Source organism: Fusarium musae, chromosome 3 (genome assembly GCF_019915245.1).
Source record: "Fusarium musae strain F31 chromosome 3, whole genome shotgun sequence".
Taxonomy (NCBI): Eukaryota; Fungi; Ascomycota; class Sordariomycetes; order Hypocreales; family Nectriaceae; genus Fusarium; species Fusarium musae.
The window spans coordinates 1,847,638-1,865,499 of record NC_058389.1 but is presented as its reverse complement, the minus strand read 5'-3'; the positions used below and the strand labels follow the sequence as shown (position 1 = coordinate 1,865,499).

The 17,862-nt window shown below is 50.2% G+C and overlaps 7 protein-coding genes across 7 annotated transcripts; 2 read left to right on the top strand and 5 right to left on the bottom strand.

The window, feature by feature from the left end:
• Positions 1 to 56: 56 nt before the first annotated feature.
• QCR6 (ubiquinol--cytochrome-c reductase subunit 6) lies at positions 57 to 698 on the bottom strand (the record flags this gene model as incomplete). The annotated part of the gene is made up of 3 exons (XM_044821747.1): positions 57 to 244; positions 355 to 481; positions 609 to 698. 3 exons carry the CDS (start codon positions 696 to 698, stop codon positions 57 to 59), a joined length of 405 nt encoding a protein of 134 aa, XP_044683080.1.
• Positions 699 to 1,148: 450 nt separating this feature from the next.
• J7337_004043 (uncharacterized protein) lies at positions 1,149 to 1,963 on the bottom strand (the record flags this gene model as incomplete). The annotated part of the gene is made up of 2 exons (XM_044821746.1): positions 1,149 to 1,670; positions 1,718 to 1,963. The coding sequence occupies 2 exons, from the start codon at positions 1,961 to 1,963 to the stop codon at positions 1,149 to 1,151; spliced, it is 768 nt and encodes a 255-aa protein (XP_044683079.1).
• Positions 1,964 to 6,019: 4,056 nt separating this feature from the next.
• On the top strand, positions 6,020 to 6,761 carry J7337_004042 (uncharacterized protein; the record flags this gene model as incomplete). Its single annotated transcript, XM_044821745.1, has 2 exons — positions 6,020 to 6,430; positions 6,486 to 6,761. The coding sequence occupies 2 exons, from the start codon at positions 6,020 to 6,022 to the stop codon at positions 6,759 to 6,761; spliced, it is 687 nt and encodes a 228-aa protein (XP_044683078.1).
• Positions 6,762 to 7,105: 344 nt separating this feature from the next.
• Positions 7,106 to 9,570, bottom strand: J7337_004041 (uncharacterized protein; the record flags this gene model as incomplete). Its single annotated transcript, XM_044821744.1, has 2 exons — positions 7,106 to 8,033; positions 8,084 to 9,570. 2 exons carry the CDS (start codon positions 9,568 to 9,570, stop codon positions 7,106 to 7,108), a joined length of 2,415 nt encoding a protein of 804 aa, XP_044683077.1.
• Positions 9,571 to 11,272: 1,702 nt separating this feature from the next.
• On the top strand, positions 11,273 to 12,464 carry J7337_004040 (uncharacterized protein; the record flags this gene model as incomplete). The annotated part of the gene is made up of 3 exons (XM_044821743.1): positions 11,273 to 11,419; positions 11,446 to 11,578; positions 11,626 to 12,464. The coding sequence occupies 3 exons, from the start codon at positions 11,273 to 11,275 to the stop codon at positions 12,462 to 12,464; spliced, it is 1,119 nt and encodes a 372-aa protein (XP_044683076.1).
• Positions 12,465 to 12,693: 229 nt separating this feature from the next.
• Positions 12,694 to 14,571, bottom strand: J7337_004039 (uncharacterized protein; the record flags this gene model as incomplete). The annotated part of the gene is made up of 4 exons (XM_044821742.1): positions 12,694 to 13,312; positions 13,358 to 14,027; positions 14,074 to 14,269; positions 14,302 to 14,571. 4 exons carry the CDS (start codon positions 14,569 to 14,571, stop codon positions 12,694 to 12,696), a joined length of 1,755 nt encoding a protein of 584 aa, XP_044683075.1.
• A 934-nt stretch (positions 14,572 to 15,505) lies between these two features.
• Positions 15,506 to 17,215, bottom strand: J7337_004038 (uncharacterized protein; the record flags this gene model as incomplete). The annotated part of the gene is made up of 1 exon (XM_044821741.1): positions 15,506 to 17,215. One exon carries the CDS (start codon positions 17,213 to 17,215, stop codon positions 15,506 to 15,508), a length of 1,710 nt encoding a protein of 569 aa, XP_044683074.1.
• Between the last annotated feature and the right edge of the window lie 647 nt (positions 17,216 to 17,862).

Below are 17,862 nucleotides of genomic sequence, written 5' to 3'. Positions count from 1 at the left end.
GGAGCGGCGCAGGCGGTCGTACAGTGGGCAAGGTGGAAGACTAGATAAGATGTTGGTTAGCATATGGTGTAGTAAGTGCGATGTTCGGGGTCCTCGGGTCCCATGACGCAGTCTGGGCTGGTAGACATACATTCTTCAACACAGTCCTCCTTAGCGCCACCCTCACTCTCCTGCTGTTGAACGCGCTCGACGCACTCGTCGAAGTGGTGCTTGGCGGGGGCACATTGGGGAGAGTTCTTGCACTCTGCTGATGCGTCAGTATGTATTGCGGGTTATATCGCGCCCGGGTGTGAAGCGATTGTGAAATCACTCGTGACGGTCCGGGCCAAAGATTTGCGTGAGGAATTGACGAACCTTCCTCAAGTGTCTCCTTGGGGTCGACGAGCTCTTCCTCGTCATCTTCGTCCTCGTCCTCCTCTTCCTCCTCCTCAGCCTCTTCCTCGGGCTCGTCCTTGGACTCGTTCTTGGACTCGGTCTCCTCCTGTTCCTTGTCAGTATTTGATCACCTATTACGCAAGGCATTGTATGTGCTCTCGACGACATCCCGTTGTAATTAATCAATAGCAAGGTCGATGACACATAATGCCTTGCTGTAAAAAATCCCGTACCTGGGGCTCCTCAGCAGGGGCCTCAGCCTCAACAACGCTCCATGGCGTCACAGCCTCGACAATATCGGTGAAAGCGTCCCAGATACCCATTGCGACAGGCGGAAGAATTCACAATGGCGAGTGGTGATTTCGATTGAGGTGTCGTTCGTCGATTAATCGTAAAGATCGGAAGGTCACGGCAAGCTCTCGGCAGACCACTGAAATTGAAAACCAAGGCATTTTGATTGGTTAGGCTTTGTCATCATGGATCACGTGATATGTTCCTGATCCATCTTGCCGAGCCGCAAAGCCTGTATACTCTGTTGAATGGAGTTTATCGCTGCAGACTTTTCGAATATTGACTTAAAAGTTTGTCACGTTCCATTATCAGACTCAAAAGCGGCTGGGATGTTAATATTTCGCAATATAGATCTAGCAAATCCTTTGGAACATGAAACCCCGGGGAAAAACAAGAGATAGTATAATGAGTTCATGAATGCAGTGCTCAAATCTTGGTATCTGTAACATAACCACAGCCATTGGTGTGGTCCAACACGGCCGTTAATCGTCATTTTCGTATGCCCCCCTATCGATTTCACCCCGAATGTGGTCCTCCAATCGAATGTTCAACTGCTGCGCCTGAGCCTCGTCATAATCTGGCGGTGGTTCGTCTGGTGCCCTCCTACTAGCAGCGCTCTCTGAGCGATTAGGGCGTACATCTGTCGAACTTGTTGTAGGTGCTGGCTGGGCGGAAGGAGCTTCATATGCTGGAAGAGGCTCATCAGGGACATCAGCACCGGGGCCCATCTCCCGGCGCATCTCTTGATACTGGTAAAGCCGCTCCCGCAGCCTTATATAGGCTTCGTTGAAATCCATCATGCCTCCATCTGAAAACGTGAACTTGACCTCAAGCCGAGGAATGTCTGGAGGAATGCCACCACCGGATACAGGAATACAATCTGATTTCCATACCCATCCCCACCACATGGATGATGAGGTCGTGGAATCTTGAAACTTCAGGATTGGGGCACTGAATGATTCAAACTTTGGTTCTTGAGTAGGTTTTAAGGGAAGATACACGATCTGAAGCGTCAGTAGAGCACATCGAGATAGATTTGCTATCAACTTACTCTCTTGTTGGTCAGGAAGAGGGTGCCTTTATCACTTTTCCGTTGAAACGAGGCACATCGTGCTCTCAGCTCCTGGGGCACAGACAGGTCGCATGAGATTCTCGATTCGAGCTTCATCAAGATGCGTTCATTGCCAAGCTTGACGAAGCCGCCCTGATTGAGCATAACCCAGCTATCGGCATTGTCAGGATCGACGGGCCGCGAAGGAGGACGGCTTGTAATAAGATAGTCATGAGGATTGTCCATTATAGGGCGGGGTCCATGACTCCATGGGCCGAAGGTGGCGGGGCAGTCAACGGACGGACTGAGCCGTGGCCGCCGTGACCGGAGGGTACGGGGCGGAGAAGACGGCAGAGGGAGACGGGAAGGTGACGGAGGCAAGAAACGGAAACGGAGAGAGGGGGACGGGAATGCGAAGATGGGTGTGGTATGGTATGGAGACAAGACAGGACAGGATACCACGGGAGCGACAATCTCTGAAGAGTAGGTGCAGGACTAAAGCAGTAACCAAGAGGGCAAGGCTATGGTTGACAAGACGGGACGGGAAAGATGGAAAGCTCAGAGAAAGAGATTCAAGAAAGAGGTTCGCGAAAGAGGCTTACTTTATCGACATTGTCTCGTACAGGGTTCAAGCGACCCTAGCTCGTGGGCAAATGGCTCCAGGCTCCGTACCGGCAGGTTCAGGACGTGCAGGCAACTTTAGTAGCTCCGAGATCTTGGAGCGGGTGGCTCTGGGCTGCGGCCGGGTTGGCCTTTGGCCTTGTCTTGCCTTGGGTCCTTGGGGCCTGGTGGTGCTGTAGTGGGGGGTGGGTCGTTTTGGAGTCTGTTCCGTTTTGCGAGCGAGCGAGCGAGCGGACGAGCGACTTTGTGCTAAGGCCTAAGGGTATCCGTAGGTACAGACAGTAGAGGAGGAGAAGCCAAAGTTCCAAGCCAGCCGAGGATGATTGTCAGGGTCGTCGAATAGGATCAAGATGACCCGAGGCCAAGGGACAGGATCGACTAGGGGACGAGACAAGAGATGCTGCAGCGGTAGGAGATCCCAAGCTAAGGAAGCAAGCGGCCAAGCCAAGCCAAGGAATGGATAAGGATAGGTACAGTACTGTAAAGAGGCAAAGAAACAGACAGAGACGGACAGACTGAACGAACTGAGCTGCTACGTTAGGCTGACCTGACGCTGACTGACTGACTGACTGAGTGTATGACTATCTGACAGACAGACTTGGCAGAGCAGTTCCAGAGAGTGCAGAGCAGAACGAGACAGAACAGGTGGCTGGTGGCTGGAAGTGGTGCAGTAATGAGGTGGGGGAGGCGGCGATTTGATCGAATTTGCGGGCGATGATAGATTTGATTTGTGGACGTTGGGTCAAGGTCACAGGAAAAGAGAACGATGTGATTGATGTGTGATGCGTGATGGTGTGATATTGGAGGAAGAATGAAGACCGATGGACAAAGCAAAGAAGGCTAGTCCTGAAGCTGTGATGTACTGTCTGTAGGTACTCTACTACAGGACTGCACAATACCAAAGACAGGCAGGTTCGGTGGTGAATGAGGTCGGGTGTGATTCGTGAAGGAATTGCTAACCCAGGGCCAAAGTTTCAGTGGATTAGTTTAGGTTGGACTTGGAGATGCGAAAGTTGGGCGCTGCGGATCGTCTTTTCTTGGGCCGAGCCGCGCGGATGATCTGGTCCAAGAACTGCCTGTTCACGTTAATTAGGTGAGCTGAGGTTACCTTGGAGCTATCCTCTAGGTGACATTCAGAGATGGTGATTGGCCAAGCGACATCGCAATGTATCGACTTCCCATGTCCCATGGCTGGGTCTGTTAAGGTTGAAACATTCCACCACGTGCTTCTCATTGAACTGAAGCTTCCCTTGTTGTATCAGAGCGGACAATCACCAGAACAAACCAAACTAAACTACCAGTCTACCACTGTCCTGGGAAACATCCTGGCACGGACGGCCTCTAACAAACCTAACAAACCTAACGTCCGTCCGTCCCGTCACAACCACCAAACCTTTTTTTTCTGTAACCTCATGTTCCATCTAATTTTCTTCGCTTTTCATGGACCCCTGACGTCGAGCTTCTCTGACCCCTGCTGAGAAAGTTGTGTCCGCCGCAACCCTGAACAAGTCAATTCTTAGGATCGTCCTTCCCCCTCCCATATCGTTGTCCTCCACTATTATCAGCTATCACTCACTATCAGCCAAGATCTGGCAATTCAAGCCGATCATATGGTGTCTTCTCTCAATCAATGCCAAGCTAGGTTAAAGGTTATAGACTATACTGTGTCTTCATCATAAACATAGCACTCCACGCTTCTCAGGTCGTCCTTTTACCATAGCCAGAATCTAAATCCATACCTAGGTAGTTAGAGAACACTTCCCTCCATGTGGGATGTCAGAACGTCAGTTCCATCACCCGACATGTTCGCCCCGTTAGCGAATGCTAGGTAGCAACAACTGGGACCCCTTTTCTGCCCGGCCCCAGAACAGCATCCACCAAGCCAACATCATCCCAGCAGTGTCAATCTAATGAGACGGCTGACGGTGATTGATGTGGAGGCGCATGGCTCCTCACCCAATTCGACATGATCAAGTGTCCCGGCCACGAATCATGATGATGATGATGATGGGGAGGGGCATCAAGTGTTCCCCTCACACGCCAGGTATAGCCGTGATGGTGTTAGACCAAGCCAAAAGCTCGGGGAACCCCTTACTATAGCAAGGTCTTGCTATGGTATATGACTGACTAACAGATGGTATGCATCTTTTAGCTGCATTTCTCAGCAGTTGGTGCACTCATTCGTGGTTGTTCTGGTTTATAGGGCAGGGATAAGTTGGTTCAAATCACTCATGAACCCCCCTCGTTGCAGGTGTCAACACCAATTAACTGTCTGGCTCTGTTTCGAGGATCTTACGTGGAGGACATGGCCAGCACATATGCTCTTCCTCATGCCAAAGAAAGGCTCAGCAGTGCAACTAACGAGGCTTCCGCCCCAATGATTCCTGTTATCCGGTTCCGCTTCATAGACTATCATGCGCAGTAAGTCTAGAAGCAATCAACAACAGCTGATCTTAGCGCAAGGAGATGTCCTATTGCTCGTGTGTCTCTGTTCTGTTATCTGAAAAGAGCAGTTCGAACCCAGTTGAGCAAAGCTTTCATCATCTCCAACCCAGCCTTGGAGCACATGTCACAAGTTAATAAACGGACCCTTGGAATGTCCGTGTGTCCTGGGTTGAGTTGATAGAGCGGATGGGTTGAGCTGTCTAGCCCAAGCACTTAGCTAGCGTAGCATCTGCTTTTGACAGCATCTACGATTCTACGGAGTATTCCATGTGGTAACAGGAATGGATGAGTCCGCTGTAACGCATGAAATTGCGGCTTGTCACGTTAGGAAATTGCCAGCCGCTCTTTATTTCATTTCGGTCGGTTGCTACATTGGTGGTATATCGCTGTTTGGTTCTTGTATCTTCGGAATTTCCGTTGATATCTGGTGAACCCCACCTATTGCTCACCATAAGAACCAGCCAGCTTCATACCAAAAGTCTACTGCAACATCAGCCTTTTTGAAACATTGATCATGACTCGTTGCCCGAAGGAAGCCGGTCGTCTATCGCGGCGATAAAGAATATGTATGTAGGAGTAGGCCATGCTTGGACACCATCTTGATCTTGGCCCTTGCTCATAAGACACGTCACATTTCGGTGCCTTGAGTCCTTGTCACTGACCGATTGATACCAGGACGGGAACTGATAGACATTTTTGCGTCATGTACCAACAAACGAAAGAGAGAGAGGAGAAAACCCTTCCTGCGAATAGTCCAGAAGAGGATCCAAAAGAGAGAAGAGTAAACAAGAGACGTCATGCCAGGGTTGCTCCGCTTAAGACTTGAGCTCCTAATCTATCTCTGTCGCTAGCTCACAGTTGCAGTCGCAAATAAAACGCCGGTTCCTCGTCAACTTTGAATTCCCGTCCAGGGCCAGATCCTTCGAGTTGAATGATTGGCCTCGGCCAAGCTCTCCCTGGCCATCCCCCACCTAGTTTGTGCATCAAAAGCATGTGCTGGTAATGCTTCTGATTGGACTGTACGTCCCGGTTGATGGGAGGCTCCGGAGTCATGGAGCTCCAAGTTCCACTACAACCTGAACTTCCTGCGATTACCGGCAAGTTCTAATCCGGGGGCTATAACGCACTTACAACCTCAAAGAGGCTTTTAATCTTCGAAACTGCAACTATTTGATAGTCCTTGCTCACCGACTCGCCGTATTCGCTAAAATTTTGTTGCCCTTGGACGCTATCAGCATGACTTACCACGCCGAAGACTTGGTAAAGCTGCAGCAGTATTCCGCTTGTGATATCTCAGACGCACTCCTCAAGTTAAAGGTTCCCGGCGCCGGCTTTGTTGCCGATCTGAACCTATACAGCTCTCCTGAAGGTGATGCAACATCGGTTACCGTTGCTCCAGTTTCAACAGTTCTCTTCGCCTCCAAGGGACAGGATCTCCTAGAAACACAAAAGAATATACCTGAGGGAACGCATTGGGCCGATCTGACGGAACCAGGAAGCATTGTGGTTCTCAAGCAGCCCGATGGTCAAAAGAATGCTGTTTGTGGTGGGATCATGGCAGTTCGCATGAAAGTGTGCCAAGCCAAGGGCATTGTTGTAGCTGGGCGAGCCAGAGATATAGCGGAACTAAAGAGTACTTCCTTACCGGTGAGTGTCATTTACCCTGCTCTTGGAACAAGCTGAAATCGGAGGTACAATGCAGATTTGGGCTCGAGGGTTGTCCACTGTTGGGGTCGGTGGAGGGAGCGTGCCCTGGGCGATCCAGGTACCTCTCGACGTTGATGGAACCCTCGTCTCTCCTGGCGACCTTGCATTTAGCGATCCAATCAACGGGGTGGTGGTCATTCCTCAGAACAAGGTTTCTGAGGTCCTCGAATTGCTGCCCAAGCTGACAGCGGCTGATGAAAGGGTCAAGGAAGATGTGCTCAAAGGTGCAACGGTTTTTGAGTCCTTCAAGCTTCATCGAAGCAATCTTTGAACAAGCTCTGTCATAGGGCATAAAGAATACAAGACTACGGCCTTGGACAAAGGTCTCCATGAAAACAACGGCACAGCGTACGGTGGCTGGCTGGTTCTGAGCGTCACATAAGCTGTAAATCACGGGACCACGTGCGATCTACAAGGAGTTTGTATCAAGTAACCCGAAGCACGGATGGATGGGCCAACAATACAGTTTTTTGTGTCATCAGTTCATTAACATGCCATCATCAAAGTAGGATCTCTACCATGACTTCCAAACAGCCAACAATCAACCTTAGCTCCAGACCAACAAGGAAATACATGCAAGAAACAAATGCTGGCACTTCAAGATTTGCCATTTCATCACAGCCACATATCCTTCTCCTTACTCGGAGTGGATGCCTTATCCAAGCCAAAATCGAGCTTCGGCATCTCAAGCTTTGGCGCCGCCTCGACCGGTTTCTTCTGACCACCTCCAGTTTTCTTTGGTGAAGCCCGAGCGTCAGGGGGCGGCCCGTATCGCACATCCTTGACATCCCAACCATCCTCGGCCGCCGCTCCGACCCATGTCCGAAGCCCGTCATGCACACTTCCATAAAACTTCTCTTTGCAGAGTCGTAGACTACCACCAAGGCATCGCTCCCATCCCGAAATTCGGAACTGTGCGCGGAGAGTGTTGCGCTCCTCTTGTGTCGGTGTGCAGGCCAAGATGGCGTTCATGAGATCGAGATGAGAAGCCAGGTAGTTGGTCGCATCCCATTCGACTCCGCCCACATATGGTGCTGCTGGGACCGGGGGTCGCTCTTGAGGGAAATGTCGAAGCATGTAACTGTACGGACCAGGGGCAGGGTCACACGTCGAGGGGCGGTCCGAAGGAAGGGATACAACGTTGACGTTGTGAAGGAAGATCCAGAACACTTCCTTAGTGACGCTAACAACCTCCTTGCCCCAAACGCGGTATGGCCTTTCTTGTCTCATCTCTAGGACAAATGGCAATGGGCGCTGGTCCTCCTTTGGCTCGGGGTCTCTGAGGTGTGCGAGAATGCTCTGGGCTCTTGTGACCCGTTCGGCTGGTGCAGCAGACTCAACATACGTGAACAAGACAGATGTTATGATGTTACGAGTGGTAAACTCGCTGGGACCCTTCTTCTCTGGGTCGAAGAGCATATGTAGGAGCTTGGGAAATAGATCGCTCTGGATCGTGTGAAGGTATTGCATGGCGCGAGCTGTCGTCGACAACGCCTTTAGGCAGAGAAGATTCTCGTGGAGCAGTGCATCTTCATGCTCCTCCCTATCAATCGTTAGTCGCGTTTGTGGGAAAACATCTTGAATTTGACTTACCTCCATTCAACCTCCATGATGCGGTTGAGCAGACCTACAATTTCCTTCATGCCGCCTTGCTGAATAAAGTCCTCGATCCATGCCACTGTCTCGTTCCTGAGAAGCAGTCGTAGCTTGTGAACTTTGCCGACCTCGACAAGTTCTGGTTTTTGAACCTTTCTGAGATAGGCCACATAATCGCCTGGGCCTTGGTTGAGCTTAATCTTGGAGAGGATTCCAGAGTTGGATACGGAGCCGCTGGATCCAGGAGGCCCTTCGCTGACTACGCTGTCGGTGGACTTGCTTCTGAAATGACGACCTAATGTCCCTTCACCCTTTGACTTTTTGATGGGAGAGCTTGGCTCCTTTGATTCCTTTCTTCCTCGTGAGAGGGTAAAACTCTTGCCTCGTGATCGCTTCTGTTTCTCCTCATTTTGCGCGCCGGCTTCCATGACCAAGCCGCTGTTGGCGCTGTCTGTTGAGCATGATCTCTCTGTACGAGAAGCTTGTGATTCGGCCCAGTCCTGGCGGATAAACTCCATCTTGATGGTGTCGCTCAGGTTCCTCATCTTGTACCTCTGATTCTCTGGAATGTTTCGTCGGTCTAACATGGCTTCAAGATGCTTGTCAATATCCTTAGGGTCAAGTACTGCCTCGGTCGGTTCAGGGACAACTGATGTCGATTTGGATCGGCTATGGTTGAATGTAGTGAAGACGCTCAAGACCTTACCTCGACCGCTCTTACTCTTGGCCTCAGTTGAGTCTTTTGATCCCTTTCGGGAATCATTTGAAGTGCGTGCCTTGGTTGGTGAGGGGGGTGGTTCCATTCTTCCCAGCATGGGATGGTACGATTTTGGTCGCTCCTTGACGGCGACTCGACTGCCATTATAAAGATCCTGAGCACTTGGTGCCCGTGCTTCGTCCATACTACGGCGTGTGCTTTGGGCTGGTTCGATGTTCGGTCGAGAGGCAAACTGAGAATAAATGGGTGTCGGTGCAGGGTCCGCTGCAGGTTCTTCGGGAGTTCTGTTTTCCTTGTCCTTGGATGAATTGACATTGTCGTCGGATCCGAACCTGCCCAAGTTTCGCAGCGTCTTGGGCTTGAGCAGACCAGCCAGGTTAGTTGTTGACTTTGGTCGCTTCGGCTTGGTGGGCGAGGGATCGCGAGATTTCGAGCCTTTGGCTTCTTTGCCGGGTGCTGTTATGATGGTGAAGTTGCCAAAGCTGCTCTTGGTCGGGGACTGTGATCGGCCTCGGTCTTGTCGCCTTGAGAAGCGTCCGGAGGACTCTTGCTGGTTGTATTGTAGCTCTGCCAGTGCCCCCGGATTGGAGTAGTTCTCAAAAGCCATGATCTTGGGCTGTATAGGAGAGACAGGGCCATCAAACGGGGCTTGGAATGAATAGGTATCAGTGGAAGCCTGACGACGATGCATGAAGCCCTCGAGGATGGAAGATTTGGGCCTTGGTCTTCGACCGGCGTCGAAGCTGTTTACGTCGTTTGTATTCATGGTGTCGAGCCACGATGTCCGTGGTTATATGAGAGCTGCTAAGTAGCTTTCGCCCAGGGCGTCACAACGATGTCTGTAGAAATGAAGATGTAAAACAACTGGTAATGAACAAAACTAAGTCTCACACCAGCTGTTGAGAATAAGAAACCAACTAAGACTGCGAATTGGGTTACGCCATTGCAGAAAGAATAAAAGTGTAAAGTTGAGAAGAGAAGCTGGAGCTGGAGCTGGAGCTGGAGCTAGCAAGAAAGTAGGTCGCTTAGGTAGCCAGAGCCAAGGCACTATTAGACAAGCCGTTGACTGTTTATTGGGAAACGGCCGTTGACCGGGCAACGGGGCCCTATCTTATCGCACCAGTGATGGCGGACAGCGATGATGCACGATGGCAAAATAGGTCGTACAAGACTATATCTGCTTGCTTGTAGTAATAATAACAATGATCGGCCAGTTATTTTCTTTTCTTATCCGTTCCGCAGGCCGTTGAAGCTGGGAGGCAATTCACGATCGAGTGATGCCGTCGCTTACAGCGTTGATTAGCCAAGCAGCAATTTCATTAGCTCAGGCCTCACAGGTTAAAGGATACAATTTCAATAAGTCCAACCGAATTTCAATTATAGTTATTATTCCTTCAGTTCGCATTTCACTCCAATATTACGTAGACATTCTACTAAACACAGGTCGGTCGGTGTACTCTCCACCACACTGATATCATAAGTACTCTTGAGGCCGGGGATCGCCATGACTGCTCAAAACATCAGCTGGGAACATCCCTGTTTGTTGTTTAGCTTATATGAATCGGCGGGCTACACAAGCGGCCGTAGCATCTTTCTGACGTTCGTATTGAATCCATGGTCATGAGCAAGGGTGTGTCGTCATAACTTCTTCTCAATGGTTGCTCAGTAGTATCGTTTTGGTTGAAAAGAAAAGTTCGTTTCACATACTCCGTAATATCCAATATTAATAGCACGAAAAGAAGGACGTTAGTGGCTTTGTGCCGGCCGGGATCAACACCGGGGAAATCAATGCGGGGTATTCTAGATGTACTCGGGCCAGCTTGACCAGATATTCAGATATTCACATGTATGTATGCTCAACAGGCCCCGAGAATAGTCAACAAACCGTTTGATCAAATATAAATTATTTTAAACACCAATCGAGATCGATTGCATCTCATGAAACACAGCAAGTAGATAGTCTGGTACCATGAGAGCCATGCTATCATGAGTCTAGGATGCTGATACGATTCAGGTGTCATGATGAGCGGCTAAAAAATTGTATCATTTCAAGGGTTTTCGCTAGTGACTAAATTTCAAGATGCTCATATTGGTAGAAGCTAACTGATGCCCACTCATTATCATCGGTTCAATACCGAAGTCATATCCGTCAACATCTGCCGCCGTAGACTACCGAAGCCGGCCCAGTCCCCGGACTCGGACCCGTAACTGTATTGAGCATTCATCATAGCTCAATTCCGCGGGGTCCTCCACTATGCCCTGTAGGATAAATGTTTAAGCCTGTCTCTCCCCTCTACCATCCATCATAACGACTCAATCTTTTTTTTGTTGCATGTGCTTTCTCCTCTAACAATAATCTCAGGAGTGCTTCATTGATCGTTGAATTGGTTCTGCTGTGGATTCTAGCTTCGGCTTATATGCGACCTACACTCATCTCAAAGCTCCGAGCAACACCTTTCGCTGCCAAAATGCCTGTTCATCATCTCATGGTCGGTACCTGGACTCCTCCAGGTGCTATCTTCACTTTTGCCTTTGACGATGAAGCTCTTACACTTAAGCTTGTGAAAAGGACCGAGATCCCCAAGGATGAGCCCATTTCATGGATGACATTTAGTGTGAGCTCATCTTAACACTCTGCAAGAATTTTACTCACATTGCCCTCCAGCATGATCGCAAAGCTATTTACGGTGCTGCTATGAAGAAGTGGTCCAGTTTCGCCGTCGAATCGCCAACTTCGATAACTCACCAAGTCTCTCACCCAATGGAGCACGATCGTAAGTCACATCTGACCAGTCCATATTCTGGAAACTCACCTCGACAGCCAATGCTTCTCTTGCCACCACGAACACCCGTGCCATCTTCCTTCTCGCAGCGAACAAGCCTCCTTATGCCGTCTACTGCAATCCTTTCTATGATCACGCTGGCTACGGCGCTGTCTTCACCACCGATTCCACTACAAAGGCTCTCAAGGAAAATGTTCAGAACTACCCTTACCAGCCTAACACGGGTATTCACGGAATGGTCTTTGATCCTGAGGAGGAGTACCTTTATTCTGCCGACCTCCGTGCTAACAAGATCTGGACCCATCGCCGTGTCAACAAAGACAACCCTTCTCTTGAGCTGGTCGGTTCTGTCGATTGTCCTGATGCTCGAGACCACCCCCGCTGGGTGGCCATGCATCCTACTGGAAACTACCTCTACGCTCTTATGGAGAAGGGCAACCGAATCTGCGAGTACCTCATCGATCCCGCAACTCGTCTGCCCGTTTACACTCATAAGCACTACCCTCTGATCCCTCCAGGTATCCCTGATAGGTGGACACAGTACCGTGCTGATGTCTGCGTGCTTTCGTCGTCGGGCAAGTATCTCTTTGCCTCGTCCCGTGCCAACTCCTTCGACCTGACAGGGTATGTGGCCGCCTTCAAGCTCTCGGATACCGGCGCCATTGAGCGCCAGATCTGCCTCAATCCTACACCTACGAGTGGTGGACATAGTAATGCGGTTGCACCTTGCCCTTGGACAGATGAGTGGGTAGCAATCACGGATGATCAAGAAGGTTGGCTGGAGATCTACCGCTGGCAAGATGAGCACCTCGCCCGTGTTGCAAGGGTCAGAACACCAGAACCTGGTTTCGGCATGAACGCCATCTGGTATGACTGAGAGCACATTAGCGTGGATGAATAGAACAAGCATAAAGTTAGAATGAGACAAAATGTGACGTCAAAAAAAGTATTATAGTTGCCAAGATTTGGCTACTGGCATCAATGCTGCAGAGATGTATTAACTAAACCCTACCTTGTGCCCAACAATCAAGGGCCTTGGTTTAGATATGCCACTCCTAAGAAACAATTCCATCAGACCCCGTTATCCATACCACTAAATAGGCCCCCTAATGCCGACCATTTGTTTTACGACCGTGGTCATCTTCATCACTGTCGATAGCTTCTTCGTGATCCTCAGCTAATAATGGTGTCCGTTCATGCCCCAGAGTCCGCGCCTGCGATTGTCCATGAGTACTTGTGAAGCCCATGTGGGATGCAGCGCGCGGCTGGGCGGGTCTTGAGTCATCATTGGGAGGCGTATGGCTCGCCCCAAGACCTTGTTTGATTTTGAAGAGGCTGCGGGTGTTGCTGCGGGGGTTCGCAGCTCGGTTCGCAGGTCCAAGACGAAGTTGAGACCTCATTTCATCTAGACTAGCCTTCACAACAACTGGAGTGCCTTCAATGCCCCCATCAGAGGTCCGGCGCTTCATGTGAATAGCAGTCTTGGCAGCATTGTGGAAGCCTCCTTCATAATTGCTGTGGAAAGAAGCAGTCTCAACATTGGGAGGGTGTTCTTCAGCGTGTTCTTCAACATCGACCAAAATAGAGTCGCCCGGGGCCTTCTTAGTGGCCATTGCAGCGGCTGCCGCAGCAGTTGCATGAATTCGGCGGGCTCGGGGTGCGGGAGTAAGACGTCGGATAGCCTTGTGTACATCGACGTAGACATCGGATTCGTCAACAATTTCCCTGTCTGGTCAGTCATATTCATCATGAGCGAGATTGTCAACTTACTCTCCAATTAATTCCTCAATCACATCTTCAAGAGTAACAACACCTAGGGCACCATGGTCAGAGCCGGGAAATTCCGATACCAGCACCATGTGCGATTTGCCCTCCTGGAAGAAGTTGATGATGTCCAGACAGCTGGTCTCAGGGCGTGTTTCAACAATTGCCCCGAGAGGCACATCGCGGACGGGAATTCTATCTTCGGGATCGTAGGTGATGAGTGTCTTGACCAAAAGCATGCCAACAAAGTCCAAGTGATTTCCAGAACGATAGATAGGAATTCGCGAGTACCCAGAGGATAGAATATCATCCATGGTCTTTTCATCGAGGATGTGGTCTTCGGCAAGCGTATAAACATCGGAGATGGGCGTCATGACTTCAGCAACAGGCTTGTCCTTCAAGTCCAAAACAGCTGTGATAATCGTAACCTCATCCTGGTTCAAACGCTCGGAAATCTCACCCAGAGACTTGTGGAGGGTGACTAGCGTCTTAAGTCCGCTCTTCTTGTACAAGGTACCATGATCCTCACCCAGAATCCAGTCGAGAAGCTTTGCAATAGGCCAAGAAACGGGAGCGGTGAGGTACATAAGAAGAAGAACTGGGGTAGACATGTATCCGCCGATCGGAAGACCATATCGAACGCAGATGGACTGGGGAACAATTTCACCAAAAATAACTGTTGCGGTTAGCAAAGCCTACCAGAGCTATTATATTTCACATACCGATGAGAACAGTACTGCCAACGACAGCAGCAACACCTCCTCCAAGAGTTCGGTCCAATACAACGGGAAGTGACTCGTTGACAATGACATTGGATAGCAGCAGTGTGACCAGAACCCAATGCTTTCCTCGTTTTAACAATTTCAACACACGTTTCGCATTCTTAGACTGTGATTCCGCGGGATCGCCCGATAAAACCTGGAGATAAATACTGTCTTGTCCCATCAAACTGGGTAGGTCAGCATGCGTCGCGCATCGCCAAGAGGGAGGGGAACTTGCGCAATTGTCAATCCAGCAAAAGCACCACCAAGAAGAACCAGGACCATTGAGGCAACAGCGAGGACCCAGAGGCTGGGACCGCCCTCTTCGCCAGCGTCATGGTGGCCCTTAGTGTCAACTGGAAAGGCAGAGACAGCCGTCAAGCTCGCACCAAAGACTCGGCCCAGACCAATGACAGCCGGTCGTATTGAGCCCATGTTGTATCGTCCAGCGTTCGCCATTGTGACGGTATGTGTATGTCGTATATCGAGTGTATAGATATATGAGTTATCTCGTCACCGCAAGGCGAGGCGGGAAGACCACGAATGTCGATTGTCGAAGGTCAGATTGAGTTGATGAACGCGTTCAAAGCAGGCCAAGGTAATCAATTTCCGACGGATAGGCGCAAGCGACCTTGGCAAAGCTTACACGATAATGACCGGAATGTGGCTGAGACAGGGGAGCTCGGGGTCAAGAAGAAGCTTGAAGAGATGCTGTCGATAAGAACCTGAAGCTATTCGGACAATTGAAGTCTTTTTGCCTCGTTTCGTCTAGTCAAAATCCAACCTTTTGGCACCAAAGGTGAGCTTTGATGAAGAACAAGAACGACGAAGCAAAAGAAGTGGGACGAAAGGGTTGGAATTAGCTACCTTATCCTTGGATGATACGGGTCATCTAACTCGCGATGACGAAGGGGAACTGCCAGGGAGGAGAGGACGATTTTATTGGTGGAGGCGCCACTAGACCAGGTCCAGATCCCGAATGCAGTAGTGCGAAGTCCACTAAAATCTTGACGTTGCAGAAGCTAAACCCGTTCGTTACGATGCCCTTAGTTTCCCAGCTAAAACCCGGATGAGGTCATGACAAAGACAATCGATTCATTCATGGATTGTCAGGGAGAGGCAAGAAAACTGGGGATCCCTATAAGGTAACTAAATAACAAAAAGATTTGTGTATAAGTTCAGAATAGACCCATCAGACCTTTAGTTCAATCATTTGGCACCAAGCTTAGGGCTAGAAATTTCTGCAGAGCATGTGATAATCGTCTCATAATAAAGGTTTATTTGATCTTTCTTTTCTTCTAAGCCAGCACTCATAGCTGTAGTCACGATTGCATTGCCACCCCTGAGCATGTTGAATGGTATCCTCACGTCGTTCGACTAACCAGCACCGTGATCACAGCTTAACCAGTCCAACATCAAGAACTCCTGGGGAGTTATTCAAGTCCTCCAAGACTTCACCACTCACTGGCCCGAGAACACCAAGAATCATCAATGCCTCGTTGCCTTTCGGGTCAGGCGGGGTGTCGGCTCCCTTAGTAGCTTCGGGATCCAGACTGGCCACTTGCATGAACTTGATGTTAATCCCGTGCTGGCCTAAAACCATCCCTACTCCCCCGATCTTGCCAGGCTCATCATAGTTGTGCAGTATAATTAAGGTTCCCTCCGGTGTAAACACGCCATTGAACCTGTCCAACTTGGAGATGAAGACCCGTTCATCACTCGCGTAGCCTTCAATCACCTGCTCACTACCACTGCTGCCAGCCTGGTATGAACGTAGTGTCACCAGGTTGGCATAAGTCGAAGGCGAATCGCCAGAACGAGTCTCGCTAATCACAATGCCTTTCTCTTTGGCAATGAGTGCTGCGTTGACCATGTTGATGTGCGAGTCGCTGAACGTGGACACGAGACCTTTGACAAGAGCAGCAAACAGCGGCTTGGTGTTGGTCATGCCAGCCAGGTCGCCGTGATATGTGAGCTCGAATCGACGTCCCCCTATCATGCCTCCTTTACTGCGCACAAAGTGCTGCGTATAGAGACGACCCATCTTTTCGACAAGCTGCACAGATGGTTGCAGCTTGCGGTACTCTTCCGGCATGATAATAGGGGCATTGACAGCGCTAGTAGGAAGTCCACCATGAAGAATCTCGAGGACCTGCTTGCAGACATCCATTGAAACATTCTCCTGTGCCTCCACCGTTGAGGCTCCCAGGTGAGGTGTCGCAACAACCTTGGGGTGTTGACTGAGCCGGGCTGCTGCTGAGTCTGGGGCCAGTGGCTCTGAAGACCAGACGTCAATACCCGCTCCTGCGATCCATCCCTCATCAAGTGCTTTTATTAAAGCCTCCTCATTATACACACCGCCGCGTGCAACATTGAGCACACGAGCTGTCTTCTTCATCTTTTTAAACTCTGCCTCGCCAACTAAGTCCAGCGTTGTAGCAAGCAGGGGCGTATGAATGGTCAGAAAGTCAACCACAGGAAGCAGGTCCTCCAACCCAGGGACCAGCTCAACGCCTGTTTGACGAGCCATGTCGGTGCTTGCATAAGGATCGACTGCCTTAACTGCCATCCCAAGACCTATGGCCATGCGAGCGACATTCATTCCAACCTTGCCCAAACCGATGATACCGAGGGTCTTACGGCCGACTTCAACACCCACGAGCTTGCTTCGCTCCCAGCGGCCAGACTTGACACTGCTGTCTGCCTGGCCCACATTACGAGCTGTTGAAAGGAGGAGTGCAATAGTGTGTTCTGCCGCTGCAAGGATGTTGCCTGAAGGAGAGTTCACAACAATAACGCCTTGGGCGCTTGCGGCAGGGACATCTATGTTATCAACTCCAACACCAGCCCGAGCAACAACCCTCAGCTTCCGTCCAGCTTGGACGACTTCAGCTGTAACTTGCGTCTCGGAGCGAATAATCAGGCCATGGTAGTCAGGGATCAAATTGATAAGCTCAGGGGCCGTTAATCCTTTACGGTTGTCAACGTCAAAGTGAGGGGTGAGTAAAGCTAGTCCATCTGGAGATACTTTCTCAGGTACGAGGATCTTAAGACGGTTTGAGTGGCCAGTAGAAGTTGTATCAAAAGTAGCTGAAGGGGACATGGTGAGTCGAGTAGGTGGTATTCTGAAGTACTTGCAAAGACGGTGTGTATACTAAGAACAGTTCAAGTGAGGGCACAAGGCCCAGTATAAGTAAAAAGATCGAGATGACGTCCCCCTCTTGTCTTTGTCCTCCCATGAGACAGATAACCGCCACCTTTTTGGCTACCCAATCCAAGGAGCCTAGATCAGCCTTGATCACCGTTTCTCAAAGTAAAAGTCCTTAATAAGAACGGGCAGATTGAGATGCAGAAGTCTGTCCTCCCATGCAAGCACCCCACGGAGGCAGTGATCTCTGGCGCGGGGGTTGTTCATCTACGCGCGTAAAGCTCTTTCGGCGAGTGAAGTATTGTGATTACAGTGAGAGTACTACGGCACGGTACAGGATATGGCGGGGCACCAAGAGAGTAACCATCAATGTCCGTGGAGCTTGAAGCTTGAGCTTTGTGTGGCACCAGTATCTCAGACTCAGCCTAAGCTGCAACCCCTCATTTCTCCATGTTCAACTACTGCAAGCCACGGCCCGTCGTGGGGTACATAGTACAAGCATTCCAGTGCCACCGCTGGAAACGACCCGTGTCTGCCGGGCAAAGAAGTCCAGTTGCATTGGATACGCTCACCTGGTACATGACGGGGCGAAAGCACGGCAA